Raw genomic sequence first — 19,960 nt, 5'->3', positions numbered from 1 at the left:
AGAGACCAAGAATATATTTAACCCTAGTTTAATTGGTAAAAATAATTTCAAGTCTAACCTAATCTTCTCATCAAATTGGTTTATAAGATCACGTTTGCATTCACTTGCATATTATTCTAAATTACTCTTATTTTTAATTGATGTAAAACTTTAACACACCTCCTCGTCTTAAGATATATTCATATTGAATGTGGGACTAGACATTAATATATATATATATATATATATATATATATATATATATATATATGTCTACCTAAAAAATTAAAATTAACTCTCATCGTCACTGAATGAATGAGGAACCCATCTTAATTAATGCATCAGTTGCGTAATTAGTGTATGGTTGAAGTATGAACATAAATGCATCACTTTGTGTAAAATCCAGTTTATTCCCACCAATCTCCTCTACATTGACGAGATGGAATGAGAAGCATATCTTGTAGATTTGCGCTCTCCCTCTCTCAAAAATATATTGAAGATGTTGAAACGAATGTGATACATAGTTGTTCGTCGCTCTTAATTGTTCCAAACAGCAAATCAACTTAAACGAACATAAGGGATGATCTGATAGTGAGTGGAAAAATAGAATCAATAAACATCAAATTTTGTTGGGATAGACTCTAACCAATTACTTTCATATCATATTGAGAAGTGAATTTTAAACTAACTCAACCTCACAAAACTAACAAAGTTATTCTTTGATAAAAGATCATTATGAGTAAGACTCAATAGAATTTGATCGATTCTTTTTTCTATTGTTAAGGTAGAAAACTGAACCAAGAATTCTTTTTCTTTATCATCAATCGAATCAGTGTTCGAGACCCAAGATTCTATTTGATCATCAATCCAATCACCATTCACGTTTTTTATTTTTCTTATCAAGGAATAGATGACTTAAATGTCTCGTATTTTTCGAAAAAGCGATTTGATTGATGGGATTTGGTTGTAACGTGAGTTTTGCCCCCACTTATATATTCTAAATTGATTTTATCTCTAATCGAAACTTTCAACATTATTTTGAATAATGAATTTAAATATTTTAAATTAAAAGTAGGTGATAATATTTGAAAGAAACATAAATTATAAATCAATGTTCAACAACATGGGTAAAAGAAAACATATAAATATAATGAATTTAGATCATCGGTTGAATTTTTAAAATATATTGATAAAAACTAATTTAATATTTTAAAATATATTAAAAAAATTAATATATCATTATAGTACATTTTTAATATCAACAAAAAACCGATAAAAAGAATCCAGCAGAAAATGTGACATCAAGATTCGAAGACTCGTAGTTCATATGTTTACGATGTAGAAAAAAATTTAATGATTTTAGCTTATAAAAATAGAAATTATATTGGATAATAGATTTTTGTTTTTCTATTTTGGAGAAAATCTCACTCACTTTTTTCCTAACAGATATTTATTACATTCCCCACGTATGTGATGAATCTTAACTTTCCTTTTTGAAGTTGTTGCTCAGATTTTTTATGCAACACATCAAATTATTTCTTCATGTGCATTTGTTTGAGTTGTTACATCATCTTTTAAACATGCATGTCCCATTATTTCTTCATGTGCACATGGCTGAGTTGTTGAGCACCCATATTCATTAAACAACACATCATTCTTAGCTAACATTTGTTTGTTGGTACAAAAGGTTTTAGTTTTAAGGTTGTTTACAAGGTTGCATTCACAAATTTGAAGAATCATAAATAATTTAAAATATTAAATTTGGTTTTGAATTTGATAGATATGCATACATAAATATAATAATGGTGGGTTCGATTTGATGTATTTTGATATTTTTGTGATTTAGATTGATTGTATTCTTTAAAAAAAAGGATTTTAGATGAAGCATTAAAGTTAAATAGACCATTTTTTTTTCATTTTTCTTTAAATAATTGTAATACAATGAATTAAGTTTCATGAATTGATTTGTTGAATTTAAGTAAAATGTATAAATAAAGTAAATTAAGAAGAATGGCAAATGTTTTCACGGGTAATGATGATAAACGCTTTATTTGATTAGATAAAAATAAAGTAAAGAGATTTTTTTTAATTGTGAAGAAAATAATAGAAATAAATTTGTGTCGTCGTCTTTATGATCTAAACGATGTAAAGTATTTAAAATTGAAAATTCATATAATATATAAATATTTAAAACTTTAAATCTGAGAGAAATTAAATTTAAGTAATATTATTAGCGTAAGTAAATTAATTAAACATTCAACATACAAAATATCACAATATCAACTAAAGAAAATTGTATTTTGTGAATATTTGCAATATTTTGGGAATATTTTCATTCACCAGTAGTTTTAAATTAATATACATTGTTTCAGGTCAATAAAAGCTAACGTTAATAATGTGACCCAACCTAGTCCAAAAATTGATGGCCCAAATTTAAAAAAAAAATGGACTTGTTTTGATAAAAAAGATAATAATAATAATAATAATATTTCAATTTTCTTACATTTTTAACCAAGTATTTAATATGTATCATACGTTAAAAAATATATGTATTGATTATGGATTTTCATTATCGTATATTTACAATCTATAGTGTATGTATATAGTAAAGGTTTTAAACATTACAATAAATCAACGACTATTATATTAATTAACTGCTTAATTTTGTTTACGATAATATATAGTAACTATTAAATTCAACATAAAAATTAATTGATATCTTCCAATTTTCATGTTTAATGCTTTTTTTTTAAAGTTATTTATGCATGGTGTTTAATTTTATTTATTTCCGTCAAGCGAGAGGGATCATGGTTATGAAAGAGGGAAGTCATAACTCACCCAAACTTTTCTTATTTTATATTTTATATATGTTTTAAAATTATATTTATATATTTGTATAAAAAATTTAAAATGATATTTATATTTATATATTATTTACAATTTAGTTTAGAAATTATATTAAATATTTTATATATTTAATGATAGGTTTTTATAATTATTTTATAATAAAATATATGATGATAGTCATATTTTTTACATTTTATTATCATGTGTGTCTTGTGTGAGTTCTTGTTAATAATCGAATTAAAAAAAATTTAATTAAAAAAACTAATTTATGTATAAAAAGTTTAATGTGATACTTTTGATTTGTTCAATTATTCTTTTAAATCAATTATAATTGTCTAATTTTCTACCTACTTCCTATTTTTTCCCTACGCTCTTTTTCTTAATATAAATAATTTTACTTTTTACCTAATTTTTTCTTTATTTTTCCTCGTTTTCTAGAATTTAAATTTCTGTGTTTTTATATTATTTGTGTGTTGTATTTTTAAAATACACTCATTTTAATACATTATAATATATTTCAAAATATCAAATCGGTATGTATAAATATATTTTAATAATACAAAAAATAGAACAATAGTAAAAATTCATAATAATTTTTTTTTTATCATTTCGTTCAAAACAAAGACTAGATATTTCCATCTAAGAGTTTGGTACTTAATTCACCATACAACACTAATATCTTTTTCTTAATTTCCATTATTAGTAAGAAAAGTAGAAATGATAAAGGAGTAACAATAAGAAAAAAAGGAATAGCATTTTCTTTTTTGCATTAATTGGTTACTTCTAAAACCCCAATATCTGTTTTTGAAGTTGAGAAGCAAGCATCCCTATAGGAAGTGGTGGATCAGAGAAAGTGCCATTCAAAATGAGAGTAGAAAACCATTTATTTGCTGCTTCAGAATAGTGCACACCATCCCAACTAAGGTACTTCCATGGATGTTTACATTTGTAGTATTCTTCTTCTCCATTTTTCATCTTCTTTCTTCCACAATCAATATAGATTACACTGTTAGTGCCACAGCAGAATTTCTTTGCATTAACAAAACCTGCCTCGTACAATTAAAAGGTTTAATTAATAATTTGTCATACTTAGGTCATTAATTTGTTTTAGTAATGATTCGATTCAGTTCCTACTTTTGTAAAAGAAAAGACTCAATGTGATTTTTTTTGCTAGATTGACATTAATAACATTTGAAAGTGGTATGTGTCAAAATTTAGGTATGTTATTTGTCAAAATCTAAATCATTTTTTACTTGAAAGATGTCACGTGTTAAAATCAGAGAGATTCCAAGGTAAGAGATGACCCTGATTTTAACACATGTCATCTTTTAAGTAGAAAATAACCTAGATTTTGATATGTGACAAATTTGAATTTTAACATGTGACATTTTCAAATGATGTTAACGTCAATCTAACGGAAATGATAATGATATTTTGACCAACTTTTTTTACTCACTTTTAACCCATCACTCTAATCATCCTTCAATTATCTATTTTGATTTGATTTTTTTAGTGATGTGATGATCTAAGGATGATTGAAATGGTAGGTTAAAATTGAATCAAAAAAAGTGAGTCAAAATATCATTATTCCTAACAGAAAAGATCACATTGAGTCCTTTTACAAAAATAAGAACTCTATCGAATAAAAAAATATAAAGATCAAAATCAATCAAAAGTCTAAACTAAATTACTAATTAAACCTTAATACAAAAGTTTGGTCATTTTAAAGTTATCTCTATTGAAATCAATGTGCACTCTTTTTATCTTAAAGTTAAAAAGTAAAGTATTTTACCTTGATTTCTTGCATTTTTTATGAGTTCATATTTGGCTGAGTAGACATCAACATAGGTGAAGATGACATTAGTGAAGTTTTTTCTTAGCTCAAACACAATGTCCTTAAGTTGTTTGTTAAACTCCTGAGCAATCTCATTCTCATTTTTTCTGCATCCAGCAGAATCCAAGTCTTCAGATGTGAATTTGTTCATCGAGTTTTTTCTTGACAAACATCCAATTGGACCTGTGTTATGTATCCAAAAGAACCTCGCCCCTTCATTTAAAAGTTGCTGGAGAAAAAAACTAAACATCAGTGTATTTTTAATGCTCAACGGATAGTAGAGAACAACACCAAGAAGTTCAGCAGAGAATCTATACTCTATAAATTACTAGACAATATAAAAAAAAATGTGTATCATTTAGATTAAAAAAAGATTATATGTAATAGGAAATATACTAACAAACTAAAAAAATAAAATAAAATAACTGATATATAATATTTATAATATTTAATTAAATTTGATTGTAATAAATTTTGTGCAATAACACATTACCTGCAATCCAAGAGAGAATTGGTTCAATATATCTGGGATTGTTGATCTGATTGATTTTATGTCTGAGCTCATAAAACCATAGCTTAGATCATTCTGACCAATATCTATGGTGTATAGGGCATTGGAGAAGTTTATGGACTTGGGTAACCTATTTTTGAAAGGTGCATCTACCCCTATTATGCAAAACACATCATATGCATGCACCAATAATATTATTAAAAAAAATTAATTATTTTCTTACAAAATAAAAAAAAATTAAAATCATCGTGGACTAATTTAGATTTGTAAAAATAGAGGAATGATAACTAACTGCTCTGAGAGGTTTGATTGTAAAGGGCCATTGTTCTGGACTTGAACTGTATGAATTGAGATATTTGAAGCCCAAAAGTAATTGGGCTGAAGCCCGTCTTTTGTATGGATGAACCACCAGCTGCAAAGTTTGCACCGTAACTGAAATTTGACCCAATGGAGTCCAAATATGCACTCAAGTATGGCATCTTCAACTCTTCACCTAAATATGCACACATTAAAAAATAACATAAATTAAGAGATAAACAGAGAAACCAACTTTTTTTTTATGAAATTAATCATGGGTTTATTATTAGGATTTGAGTTTCATCCTAGCTTATTAAAATTTAAGATTGGGTTAAATATGTTTTTGGTTTCTCAAGTTTCAGTGAAATTTGAAATTGATTCCTTTTCAAAACTTTTGACAAATTTAGTCCTTCATCTTTAGAAATGTATGAATTTAGTACTTTTAACCAGTTTTTGTTAAGTTTATCTGACGTTTCAAGTGCATTTCATGATAGTATTTGAATTGTTTACATCATTTGACCAATTTTCGTTTAAATGTTAACTCAAATATTATCATAACACGCATTTGAAACTTCAAATAAACTTAACAAAATTTGATTAAAAGGACTAAATTCACGCATTTATAAAGATGAAGAACTAAATTGGTCAAAAGTTTCGATGAGGGACTAATTCCAAATTTCACTGAAGCTTGAAGGACCAAAAGTATATTAAACCATTTAAGGTTTTAACATGTGTGTAGTTTTTAAACTTGAAGGTAAAATTAAAATTCATCTATGTCACAATTTTCAATATATTTTGATTCTTAAACTTTAAAATATAGATGTAATTTTTTTAACTTAATGACACTAAATTTTGTTATATGTTAAATGACATTCCAAATTGATAATTGAGTTGTAACATGTCAAAAGATATAAGAGATTCAAACATCGACCTAAAACATTATTTGATATATATAAAAAATTAAGTTATGAAAACTATATTCATTAGAGACATATCCATTAAAGACTCAACTATATCGAAATTTGAAACATAATCAAATTTCGATTTCATGTTGAAGAACTAAAAACACATTTAACATTAAATTTAGTTGTTTGTTGTTGAATATTCTTTAGGAAAAATGTAAAATAGAAGATTTGGTTTGTGCTTACTGATGAAATCAATGATGAGTCGGCCATCACAGTTTCTTGTAGGGATTTTTCCAGGAAAGTTTTGACCATTGGGAGGAAAAACCATTGCAAATGCTGCAGAAAATGTTCCTGTGTCTGAATTTGAGTCTCCAAAGTTATAAATTGCTGAGTATTCTTTGTGCTTATCATCATCATCTTCTCCCTTTGCTGCTATCATCAATAAACCTACCAAACCAAAAACAAAACACCAAACTGAGTAACTCACTCTCTTCAATCCCATGTTTCATCACACACCAAAAACAAATCAAGTAAGTTATTGAATATATATTCACATATATATAAACAGTTTCTTTCTCTCACGTTTCAAATCCTTAAAATGTATGTTACTTTCATAAAATGCATGTTCCATTGCTAGGTTGCTACTTTATATGTTTTTTTAAGTTTAATTAACTTTTAAGTAATTCATAAATTTTAGGTATTTTTAGTCAAATCTTATTACTAAAAAATTTTTGTCTGAAATTCTAAATATTTCTTTTTATTTTTTTTTAACTTTTGTTTAATTGAACATTCAAAATAACTTTTTTTATAATTAATAAATATTCAATTGAGTGGATAACTCTACTATTAATTTAATGGGAGTGGATTAATATTTTTAGTCTCTGTATCTCATGTTATTTGTTTTGTTGGTGAATCAGAAACAGGGAAAGCTCACTTAAACAACTATGTTTTACTAAATTAAAATAAAAAAAATAGATTATGAGATTAATTTTTGTATATTTTATGATTTGAACTATAAACACCAGCGTATACACAGGCGTTGTCGCACTTGTGTGTACGCATTTTTCAAATATATATGATATTAAGTGTAGGTGATAAAATAAAATTATATTAGTAAGTAATATTATATTAATAGGTGATAAAATAAAATTATATTTATTAAATATAAAGTGAAATATATAAGTAAAGATAAGAGAATAATTGTTGATAAATAGAGAAAAAGAGAAGAACAAAGACGGACGATTTTATAAAAAAAAATTGTAAAAGTAATGGTCAATTTTCAAAAGATTTAATAAATAATTATATTTTAAAAGGTAAAATTGATATTTTGAAATGTGGAAACAAAAGAAGGAATCTCTTTATATATTTTATAAATAACAATATTATTTCTATAATGAAATTAATCTATTTTTAATGATATTTTGAATGGATAATAATGCTCTAAATTTTAGTGAATATATTACTTTTAAATTAATGAAATAAGGTAACGTGATATATGTGTGACTTATTAAATTAAAAGTATTAAAATAAATAAGTATTGATCTAAAAACATAGATAAAGGATAAAAACAAAAATACTTATTTATTTTAAGATTAAAAGAGGCATGAGTGTAACTAAGAAAATTGATAGAATAAAAATTTAAGGCTTTAAATAATTATTTGTGGAAGCTTTGAAGGAATCCACAAAAAAAGAACATGAACTAAGAAGCTTGATGAAAGGAGCATGTGTACTTAAGGAACCTTCCTTTTAATGAATAGGTTAAATTCTATTCAAATCTTTAGAAACATTTGACCGACAAAATTCTGAGAATCCTAACTTTGGCCATTATGGACATTGGACAATCCACATTAGGACATTGTGGGGTTCATATCTCACCACACCCACTTATCTTTTTTCTATTATTATTATTATTATTATTATTATTATTATTATTATTATTATTATTATTATTATTATTATTATTATTATTATTATTGTTTTTCTTCACTTTCAAAGCATATCCACACTATAGTTGTTTCAATCATGCAGAAGAAACCTAATATAGTGCTGGAGGGGTTTGGTAGTTTACATGGGATCTTATATTTTAACCAATATATGCTAATTTATAATTTGTTATGATGTAATAATCGGATATTTTAGTTATCATATATAATACCAATATATAATAATAATGAAATATAAGTCTAATCAACATATATGAAATTGTGGAATTTGAATTTTTTTAGTAAAATTTTTATACTGATATTTTATTGTGTCTTCAAAATATATAGATAGACATAAATTTTAATATTTTAAAATATATTAACAAAAAATTTAATATACCAACATCGATATATTTTTAATGCTCCATAAACGACAACACAAGAAAACCCAATAAAAAATCTAGATTTAGAATTGATATCATCTCTAACGCAATATCTTAAGACAATGAATTTATAACTTTTATTTGAATATGGATTCTCTGTTGAATTTTTCTATATTGTTCTTCTAATGTGCCTTCAAAATATATTGATGGCCACTGATTTTAAAAATTTTAAATATATTAAAAAAGAGTTGAAAATATCAATATAGTGTATCTTTGAATGCTTATTAGAGAACAATACAAAGATATCTGGAATAGAATCTGAACTCGATATCATTCTTATATTGTACTCAACTTTCTACTTTTTACATCAATAATTAGTTATGTTGAAATTGAATAGTTTTTGTTTTTCGCATTCAAAACTTGAAAATTTCAGCAAGTTTTTATCTTTTTGACTCTTGGTAACATGAAACACACAGGGATGATAATTACTGTTATTGAATATGAGGTCACGTAGTTCAACAAACTATTGCTCAAAAGGAAGATAAGATATAAGACCTAGAAGGAAAAAAAAAAGCCCCTCAATATTCACTATCTGAATCGCTCTTCTTGAGGTAATATTTACACAAGAGTGCATACAGTAGCAGACTCGCTGCACTTAACCATGCTAGAAGCCAATAGTAACTGTCCAAACGTGCTTCCACCATATCATCAGAGAACCAGCTTGGTATTCCCTTTGAACTTGTGTAAACTTCAACTAGTGTAATCAGCAGTGCACTCACAAAGCTTCCAACCCCAAAAACACTTGTGTACAAGGCAATTCCCATTGTTCTCATTGTCCTGGGAACTTCACCATAGAAGAACTCTTGCATGCCAACAACAGTGAAAATGTCTGAGATGCCAAGAAGAATGTACTGTGGCAGCAGCCAGAAAATGCTTAGAGGCACTGTCTCTGAATGCAATCCTGCATTTCTCATTTGCCTTCCAATCTCAAGCCTTCTAGTCTCAACTAGAGCTGCAATAACCATGGCTATGATTGAGAGAACCATTCCAATTCCCATCCTTTGCAGCACACTTATACCCTTGTCCTGCCTAGTAATCACCTGAGTGATTGGTATGAATATTTTGTCATACAGTGGCATCAGTAGTATTATGGACAGTGTTATAGAACTTTGGAGTGTGGCTGGTGGGATCTTGAAATCTGCACCAATGTTCCTCTTCATGGTCATGCCTTGTTTTGTGAAAAATGTTGCAGGCTGCTGGAAAATCACTGCAAACATTAGAAGCATTGTCCATATGGGCAAAAGCCTCACCATAACCTTCACATTTTTTAGCAGATACATGCCACTTTCAGAATCATTATTCAAATCCTTGAGGCTTTCCAAGTTTTCAGGACAGAGAGGTTTCTCTTGAAGCCTAAAACAAGAAAAACAAATATTCATCATGTTAAGTACATTGAGTATGTCATGGTAGTAAATGTAAAGCTTAATTGTTCTTCTGCTACTCCTATATAATATTTAGTATAAATGCTGACAAGAACCTCTCATGCATTGCTACATCTGTCAAGTTAAAAGATGAACCAAAATTGTACCATTAAAACAGTAGATGACCACATTTGCATGGTAAAACAGGGAGATAAAATTGAATTTCAGTGATAATAAGGAATGAGTGGTGCAATTAAGTCTGAATGTGAGTTTCTATGAAAGTGGAACTTACTCTAGCTCCAGCACTTCAGAATTGTCATTTGGTAGGGTAATTTCACAATGGAAACATCTCAATGCAGAAGCTTTTATGGTTTGAAAAATGTTCATGAGGGGCTTCTTAGCTTCAAGGACCTCATGCTGTTTATATAGATATATAGGGCTTCCACCAGAGAAAATCAAAATGGACATGATCATTGAAATAGCAGGGATGGCAAATCCTAGCACCCATCCAAAAGTGTCTTGGATGTAGGACATGACTGTGACACCCAGAAGGCTTCCACTGCAAACACCAAAATACCACCACTGGAAGAATAGGGTCTTTTTGTTGTAACTTTTATCATCTTTGCTACAAGGCAATTCTTCCTCTTCACCAAGTTGATCTGCTCCAAAGGCTTGCAGAGATGGGTTATATCCACCTTGGCCTAATGAAATTAAGTAGAGAGACAGAGAGAGAAATGAAGAAGACATTGTTCTGTTTCTGTGATGCCATGACCTTGCTAATGCTGTTGTTGTTAATGCTACAAGTCCCTAAGAAAAGAACACAGAACAAAATATAGTTACTAGCAGAAGCATCCACAAAATGCTGCCATGTCACTGTACATGTTCATAATGTAACAAAACCACATACTAATAATATGGAAATTTGTCAAGCACTTCAAAAATCACTGTGTACATTGGTCTTACTTATGTTTTCTGATGAATAAATTACCCTATTGATATGAATTCAAGATATCAAATCAATTCTGCATGACACTATAACTGGTAAATAACTTTAGGTTATTTCACCGAGGGATTTGTTTCAATAATGATCGCCTTTTAGCTAGTGGTGCTATAATTCTTATTTTAATAACTTGAAAAAAAGAGTAGTGGTATGCTTTTTTCTAAAGTTAAAGTAAGACAAAAAATTTATAATAATATAATTATCGTTGCTTTGTGTTACTTGTGCACTGTATATTTGGTGACAACTTCACTTGAGTTACTTCCATGAAGTTGCATGCCATTGATTTCCATTTCAAAGTCCACTTTGAAATAAAACTTTATTTGCATTTATCCATTCCACTAATATTAATTACTGTTTTTTAATCATGCCCTTATGTTATGTCATGTTAGGAAGTTAAAAATTATTTTATTATAAATGATGACAATAATACTCCTGTTCCTTAATCTGTGTGATATCCTTCTAACTCAACAGATAAGAATTAGAACAGAAACGAGGTAGTAACTATTTCAATTATTGAGATCTTGTCCTAGTCGATACAGGACATAAATCATGATAAGCTTCTAAATAAGAACATACTGTATCAATTTTGAGTTACTACAGTGAAGGTGACATGAACATTACTATTTCCCAGTAGTGGATGCACACAAAAACAAGATTTTCCACGTGTACTATTTGTGTGAATTACTATAAATGGATATTTATCTATGACATGAGGCTAAACATATCAAATTCAGAACCTAAGATTGCTTGCTGCAGCTTGCAGAGCTATAAAATAGTGTTCAAGTAAAGGCATTTACCCCTAGCTATGCTTGGAATATTCCATCAGAAATTTCTAGTGTTTGATAATTTATGTCTGGTGTGAAATTTGTTCTACTGATGCAGAAGAAAATACCAGTTCTTTAATATGATGAAGTATCACATGTTCTTCCTCACCAATGAAACTCTTTTCATCAGTTTTCTTTTTTAATCAAAGTTTGGATCAGATATTTTGGTGGGGTGAAGAGAATCAGATTTCAAAGGTAGTAAAACTCTCTAATTGGTCCAAAAAAAACTGAAATATCCTTATGTGAGAAGAGTGCATATGACTCGGACTCCAATTTACAGACTCAATGGATATCCTAATCATATGTTACACAAAGTAGGTCAGCTAAATTACCAGCCACATACATGTTTCATATTTAAATTCAGAAGTGGCCAATAAAGTTAGGAGCCAGAAGAATCAAGAGCTATGGTAAAGCTCCAATATATAACTAAGGACAAAAGTTATATGCATGTCTTTAGATTTGTTTTTTTCATACTGTTCTCTACTCAAAATTGAAATTGCACCTTAGTGACTTATTTTGTGGAAATTTTTGAAGAGAAAGTTCAACTGTAACTAGAAAACAAGTAATAAAAGCACCTAGATGATTGCATTTAAGTTTTGTCCTGCTACAAAAATACATAAAAATGTGAAAGAATGGGTGAAAGCAAATTTGTGGAGGGTGACTCACCACAAAATACAGAAAAGATGAGACCATTATGGTGGAATATTTGTGACAATATGCGTCGGCAATGGGTGCCACCAGCAATGGCATTATGGAAGTAAAGCCTACCCAACTGTTAACCATCTTTGCTGCAGATGAGTTACTCAACTTCACAACATCAGTTAGGTATGTCACCAGATTAGATGCCACCCCTTTGAATGCAAACCTCTCTATTCCTGCAATGGCTGCCAAAGTGCACCAACAAACATGTCAAAGTTAAGCTTTAACCCCAAATAAACTTGGCCTAATAGAAAGTCAGAAAGGGCAAGAAGAACACTAGACTTGTAATATTTGTTAGATTCTTGACTCTGTCTTTTCTCTGATATTTTATAAAATGCTAGAATACAATCTGTGCTTCTCAGTTTTCAAGGGACGTTTTCCTTTTTCACATACTCAGAAAATATATTTTGGGTGAATATAGTATCCCAAGACAAGAATCACAACACAAACCAATCCCTTTAAAGATCCATCTCAGTAAGTTATTCTCAAAAGATGGTGAAAAACACACATTTGTTTAGAACTAGAGACAAAAAAGTCATCATTGGGATTATTTATGATACTTCCCTCTTCTCATCCAACCATGATTCTCAACAGCAACTATCCTAAGCAAATTCAAGTGCAATAAGACGGTTGAAAACTCCAAAATGGACTAAAAAAAGCTTACCTATGAGAAGAATGCATGACTTATTGAGCCTCTGCTGTCTCTGTCCACCCGCCATGAGAAAGATATACACCAAATAATGCACTAACCAACCAAACCAGAACTCTGAACTTCACCAATCTAAGAGGGCAACAAGAGAATCACAAAGCAAAGTGGGTTCTGCTTCCTGATGAACATGTTTTGGCACTTTCAGTCACAAATCACTGTGCACTGAGCTCAACCCCCCACCACAACACAGCTTTAAACTCTTTTGGACATTCTATCACACATATTATATACATATATATATATATATATATATAGCAGATGGAGATGGATCATTGTTGTCTTTAGCTCCTTGTAATGGGACACTAGGCTTTTCACTTTGCAGCTGCACCTATAGCATGCCAAACCAAAACACATGCCACATCAAAACGTTACTCTTTGTTTGTTGCCTGGTTCCATGTAGCTGGTTATTTATTAACGGTCTTACACACAGCAGATAAATGCAAAAAGCTAAAGACTTTTTCTGTTGTGAGCATAGGGCGTTACGATTTGCATTAAAGGGTGTGAACTAATCGTGCTTAACATTGGGTGGATTGTTCCACACACACTCTCTTCACCTCTCCGACACGTGACTGCTGCATGCTTCAACACGTCCGAAACTACTCTTCCTCATCCACGTAACCAAACCCTGAGAACTGTGAATATTATTATATGTTATAATTATAATATAAGTAACAACCTACGATGCTGTCATAATTCAAGACACAACTATTCCACGTGGAAAATGAGCTATATTTAACCTGAGTAATTTCTTTGGCATTGTCATTGTCAAACACTCTCATAATTTTTCAAGTATTCTAATTGCTTACAAGTTATAATGTAGGCATGGAAACTAGCAACTGATGATATATAGATTTAACTTGTTTGCTAAATATAAGACAACATTTGCTTAGAAAAAAAATTCATTTTTATTTGGATCTGATTTTTTTTTTTTTGAGGAATGAGCCAAGCTGTCAACTTTATTAAAAGGGGTTTATAAATATAATTTTTAGTTAAATATTTTCTTATAAAAACATAATTTTTTTGAATGAACAGATACGTGAAAGAACATTTAAATTCTTCTTTAGTTTTTAATCTAATCAATGTTTGGCCTACCCCATTTTCTTTACATTTGCTCCAATTACATCACTTGAACAAGTATGCATAATCAAGGAATGTTAGAGAAATGGCAATGTTATGAAAGCATATATTATATTCCGTGTAAAAATGCATATCTCAATCATCATCAAGCTTATATTAAAAAAAAGAGAGAGATTCCTAAGTGGTGTGTGCCTACTTTTTGTGCCATCAAAATTCCCTTTATCTTTTTCTATTTTCATTTTTATTATGAAGTAAATTGCATTTCCAAATCCAACCATTAATTTCGTTTTCCTTATGGTATCACCAATAGTGAATTTCCATTGATTGAAGGAATTGTTCATTAAACTCATTATTTATGAAGTCATTTTTAAAATTTTGAAATACCAGCTCAATTGTATTAAAATTATAGAAACAACACTTCACTTCCTAAAACTATTAAATGATAATCATATTTTTACAGTTAAACACGTCATATTAATAAAATATTTACTCATCTAACTTATTTATTTTGAGATTCTATTTTAGTTTATCATAGTTTTTTGGATCAATAATTGGTTTTTTAGAGTTTTAGAGAAAAATAATGTATGTCGGTACTTGTATTGTTATAAATATATATAGTTTAAAATTTTTCATGTTTTTCATGAGAAAATCATTGTCCTAATAATAAGTTAGCTAATTTTGTTTTTATTCATAAGGAATCATATAAGTGGTTTAACGTTTTATTTCAAAGTATTTATTTAGATTTTTTTTAATAATGAGTATAATTTATCTATATTTTATGAAGTATAATTTTTATCATCATCAATTTGATATAGCCTCTCATGATTTGTTTTATTTTATTTTATTATTTTTTAATAAATTTTCATTATGGTAAATGACTAATGAATTTTGGAATGTTAATATATAGCTAAGATGTCAAAATTTATTATGTCTAATATAGTCTTATTTGGAACCTATTGATTTTGATATTATTTAAAAGAAATTTATATAAATTTAGATTAAAAAACATATACATAGCACAATTTTAACACCATAACAACTAATAAATCAAACTATGTATATATACACATCTCTATTTTTAAAATAAAAATTTATACTCAATTTTCATTTTCAATATGGAATGAATATTAAATTTGTCTCGGGTACTTCTTCAAATATTTATTAAATGATTTTGTACAAAAATAAATATTAAAAGTAAACAAAGTGATATTATAAAAAGTCTAATCTCAAGAAATACATATTTTTCTCTTTAATGTGTCAATTAATAAAAAAATTATAATCACATAAATTTTAAAATAAGATATTAAATAAATTAAAATTATTGTAATAATTTAAAAGGAAAACCAGTTTCCATAAAGAGTCCAATATTACTTATATTCACACTTTTATACATCATATAATAATTCATAATATATATATATATATACAAGTTTATTTATTCATATATCATAATATAAAAAAAAACATTCCCACCAACCTTCATTTAATATGTTATATATATATATATATAACGTTATGTAATTAGAAGTGATTGAACCATAAAGTTCTTAATTATGTATTAACTACCCTATTTTCGGTTAAAAAAATGTTACCACATATGCACATACAATATTCACCAGTTACCAAACACATGCACCTTTATATAAAGCACATATGACCACTTTCAGTATTAATATTAACAAGATTGATATGAAATAAATCTAAATAATATTTGACCTTTTAAATAGAGAATAATTATCTGCTATATTCCCGTGTCTCTATTTTATATTTATTATCTTCTTAAATTATTAAAGCACTCATAACTTATAGTATTTTATTTTGAAATTTTTACAATATAGAAGGAGAAACAGTATTTTTTTAACAATAAATGTTTTATAATATCACTTTTTTTTATTAAAAAAAATAGGTTAATCAGAGAGAAGATATAACATCGTCATGCATCTATCTCTAACGTTGGTGCTTGAGTGAGATGGACACCACTTTGTTTAATTATCATACGAAACTGTAGTGGGTTTCTGTTTTTTACATCTTCTCATCGTGTCATCATAAAATGTTTGGTTTGCAAATTATTATTTCAGTTTTTCAAAAAATAAAATAAAAAATTAATTACAATCTTTTTTTTCTAAAAGTGAAAAGGATTATAAGATTAAAAGGGCAATGAGATGGGAATATTTTGAAGTAAAAAGATCAAAGTTGAAGTTTTCGTGAGTTAGTAACTGAAACTTTTAAAAAACTATGAAATTGGAGAATAACCATTGAAAATCAAAATTTTGTTCTCTCCGTTTTTTCCTTTTCAAAGATCAATTCTATGAAACTCATATACGAAACGAATTTTCATTAAAGGTAAAGTAGGGTTTCTTTTAGCACGTCATTGTCTTCACAAGTTGAAAGATTACTAATTGATTTGAACCACAATCTTCAAGTCGCTATCCATCTTGTTATGCCAAATTCATCATACTTCAATGAATATGCTTATGGATTTGGGAACTCAGAATTTAGATTATTCTATAGTACTCACAATATTTCTAACCAAAGTTTATTACTTGAGGGATTCTCAAACTTAATAACTAATAATTCTTACAAATCACAGTTTCTCTTTAATTTCTTAGCTATCAAACTCGTTTGAGGTTTGCTCCAAAGTGAAAAGAAAAAAAAAATCACAAAATTTTAAAATTGATTTAACTTAATTAAACTAGTAAAAAGAAGCTAAAAAAATAGATGCTAAGGGTATTTTAGTGCTCTTTGGAGCTTTTAATAACTTCATGTTAGAATTATTGCTTGCTAATTAAAATTATGTTGCATTGGGATTTTTCTTTAACATTCTAACGAGGTTTTTGCCTTTTGAAGACTTAGATATTTTTACAAGTTTCAATTAAATATTTTCTTAGAACTAGCCATATTTAATGCTTATTATATATCCCTTTCATAGGACATCTTTCATAGGACATGTTGTATAAAAATCAAAACTTATATATTTTTTCCATAAACTTAGGGTGAGGTAATCAACTCAGACACTTAGAGTTGGATACGACAAATTTATAATAATTTCTAAAGCAAAAAGAGATCAAATATATATCTATATATGAAATAAATTATATATGATTAACCAAAGTTAATAAATTTATTTTACTGACAACAATATAAGGTATATGGGTGTATTTAGATATACTTTTTCATAAATATATTAAAGAGAAAAATAAATAAATAAATAAATAATAATAATTTTCTGGTTCAAATAAATTTAGATTATATATAAATTAAAATAAAAAAGTTATAAGATAGAATTTTTACTCAAAAAGTAGAAACCAAAATTTATTTGACCATGGCACCATGTGACTGCTACTGTTATTTAAGCATAAATTTCTTAGTTGACACCTAGGAAAGGAACACTATGTTGGCATGAGTGCGCTAACCCATTTTTCTCTTCAGCAAATTGAAGGTAAAAAGAGAAAAAAAAATGTCATTTCTTTTTCTTGTCCAATGATGAGTCTCATTCTTAGCATACAGACATGTCACTTTATGCATCAAAGTTTTAATTTATTGATGAAATTAAGGTTGCAAATTGTGAACATTACACCAAACCATATACCTCTGCAACTATAGAATTCAAGAAACCACACCTGAGTTTCCCTTTGCTTGTGATCTTTCTGCACTACACACATATTTTAGAATATTTTTAAGGAAATCAGAAGTGTATCTTATGAATGTGCCAAGGAATGTTCCTTGAGGTTGGTAATGGATAGGATTCATGTCTCAAAAGTGCACAAGTTTAAATTGTTTTGTTACCTAATATATCAAGACTAGTGAGTATTGATGATTCAGATAATCTCTTTCACAAATATTCATTTGTTTTTCTGGTAAGTGTTTGTGAAAATGTATGCAAATATATACTGAATGACCTAATCATCCAGTAATTTTTAAACTGTGAGACTCGTTTTGTTAGTTTTTTCAGACCAAACTTTTGTGTACAGAGACAAAAATCTGCACTGTGTATGTTTTTTGATTCTGTGTCGATGAAAATTCTATAATATCTTTGTTATCACTCATGGTCCTGGCTGAACTCAATCACAAGGGAAAAATGCAACTAATTAACATATATTACGCAACTGGTCCATTACTAATTTTCTTTTCCATAAAGCAAAAGGTGTGTTGGAAAAACAAAAGAAAAAGCTGCATAGTCCAAACTATTTTTCCAAGTTTATGCTGCATGCACAAACAAATGCTTTATTTCTCTGGTAGATCTAATCTAATCTAATCCCTAAGAGCAGTGTTGTCCACAGAGAAAAAAACATTCGGAAAAGGAAACACACATAGTGTTGATGTCATTGGACGTTGTTTGAAGATTTGAACAATGCAAACACTGTGTCGTGAGTGAATGAAATTGCTTAGGCAACATGAAAGCCATAGACAGAGCCATGTATCTCTGCACAAAGAGCAATGAGAGCAGTGCATTGCTATCTTTTCTGACAAAGCAGACTAGGATGCATGGAACAAGCATGTAATGGAAAAGCTTTTGGGACAGAAAGTGATGCCCCCTTAGGATTTTTTTATCAAATAATTGTGAAGGGTGTCATCAATAGATGTTCAAAAAGGTGGTGGTGTTCTAGCAGCACCAACTTTAATCTCCACCAAAAGGGACAATTAGGAGGTCTTTAATTTGGCTATCTCTTCCAAATTGGGCTATTTTTGAAAGAATCAAAAAGGGGTCAGAATATCTGAGTTGATTCCATTTTGTGTGAGTGATCCCAGCATTGAACACTCAGGTTTTGGCCTAGGTGTCTCAATGTTCCTTCCATCTTTCCATAAATCCTTGATCAAAAGTAACCCAATTAACTTTCTACATGTCAAATTATTACACATTTTGCAGTTTTCTCACACTATTTTAAATGGTTTTCATTTGGGGTACGTAGTGAATATCTTACATGTGAAAACATTAACTGCTGCCTAATTACAAACAGGTAAACGACAATGATGAGTGTTTGTTAAAAATGAAGAGATTAACTGTTACCTCTAGAGAGTACTTGGAAGAATGCTCTCCCTTTTGAATCCCCAGAAGAAATCAAAAAGATCTTTGCAGCCTCGTAGTTCTCTGGTTTCTGCACAAGCACAAAGATTCATCTTCAAATTCAAAAATTCTGTGATTGATATTCAACAGAAAATTTCTTGGGAACCAATCCTAAAGTATATATCTCTGTGGAATGCAATGCAGAAGCTGATTCAGAGATCTGATTCAACCTCTTCTAACTTCAATTTTCCTTTTTTGCTGCTTAATTAATGGTGAACCATACCAGAATAATTCGACAAAAATATAGTAATTCTTGTCACCACCTAATTTTTTTCTTTATAGAAAGAAAAAATGAAATGAAATGTTTTGGTTTATCTCCATAAAAGTTCAGCATGCGATGTGTCTATTGCAGGCATAGTATTATATTTGTAAATAGAAATGCATATTTAAAATAGCGTTACTTACTAACTAGTAATGAATAATTAATTTTACAATTATTACTCTTTGGCGTAGCAGGGTAGCCAGGGAAATGTCTTGGCCCTCACTA

General features: G+C 28.6%; 2 protein-coding genes across 2 annotated transcripts; both read right to left on the bottom strand.

The window, feature by feature from the left end:
* Positions 1–3,609: 3,609 nt before the first annotated feature.
* LOC114180908 (GDSL esterase/lipase At3g27950-like) lies at positions 3,610–6,875 on the bottom strand. The gene is made up of 5 exons (XM_028067203.1): positions 6,617–6,875; positions 5,464–5,664; positions 5,154–5,326; positions 4,619–4,889; positions 3,610–3,872 (listed from the first exon to the last, which is right to left on the bottom strand). Exons 1-5 carry the CDS (start codon positions 6,873–6,875, stop codon positions 3,610–3,612), a joined length of 1,167 nt encoding a protein of 388 aa, XP_027923004.1.
* A 2,262-nt stretch (positions 6,876–9,137) lies between these two features.
* Positions 9,138–19,560, bottom strand: LOC114182155 (protein NRT1/ PTR FAMILY 5.8). Its single transcript, XM_028068939.1, has 5 exons — positions 19,417–19,560; positions 13,287–13,963; positions 12,590–12,807; positions 10,392–10,906; positions 9,138–10,091 (listed from the first exon to the last, which is right to left on the bottom strand). Exons 2-5 carry the CDS (start codon positions 13,339–13,341, stop codon positions 9,257–9,259), a joined length of 1,623 nt encoding a protein of 540 aa, XP_027924740.1. The 5' UTR covers positions 13,342–13,963; positions 19,417–19,560; the 3' UTR covers positions 9,138–9,256.
* Between the last annotated feature and the right edge of the window lie 400 nt (positions 19,561–19,960).

The sequence above is a fragment of the Vigna unguiculata genome, chromosome 4 (genome assembly GCF_004118075.2).
Source record: "Vigna unguiculata cultivar IT97K-499-35 chromosome 4, ASM411807v1, whole genome shotgun sequence".
In the NCBI taxonomy this organism is placed as follows: Eukaryota; Viridiplantae; Streptophyta; class Magnoliopsida; order Fabales; family Fabaceae; genus Vigna; species Vigna unguiculata.
Note: the sequence above shows the minus strand (reverse complement) of the source record. Positions and strands in the feature narration are given on the sequence as shown.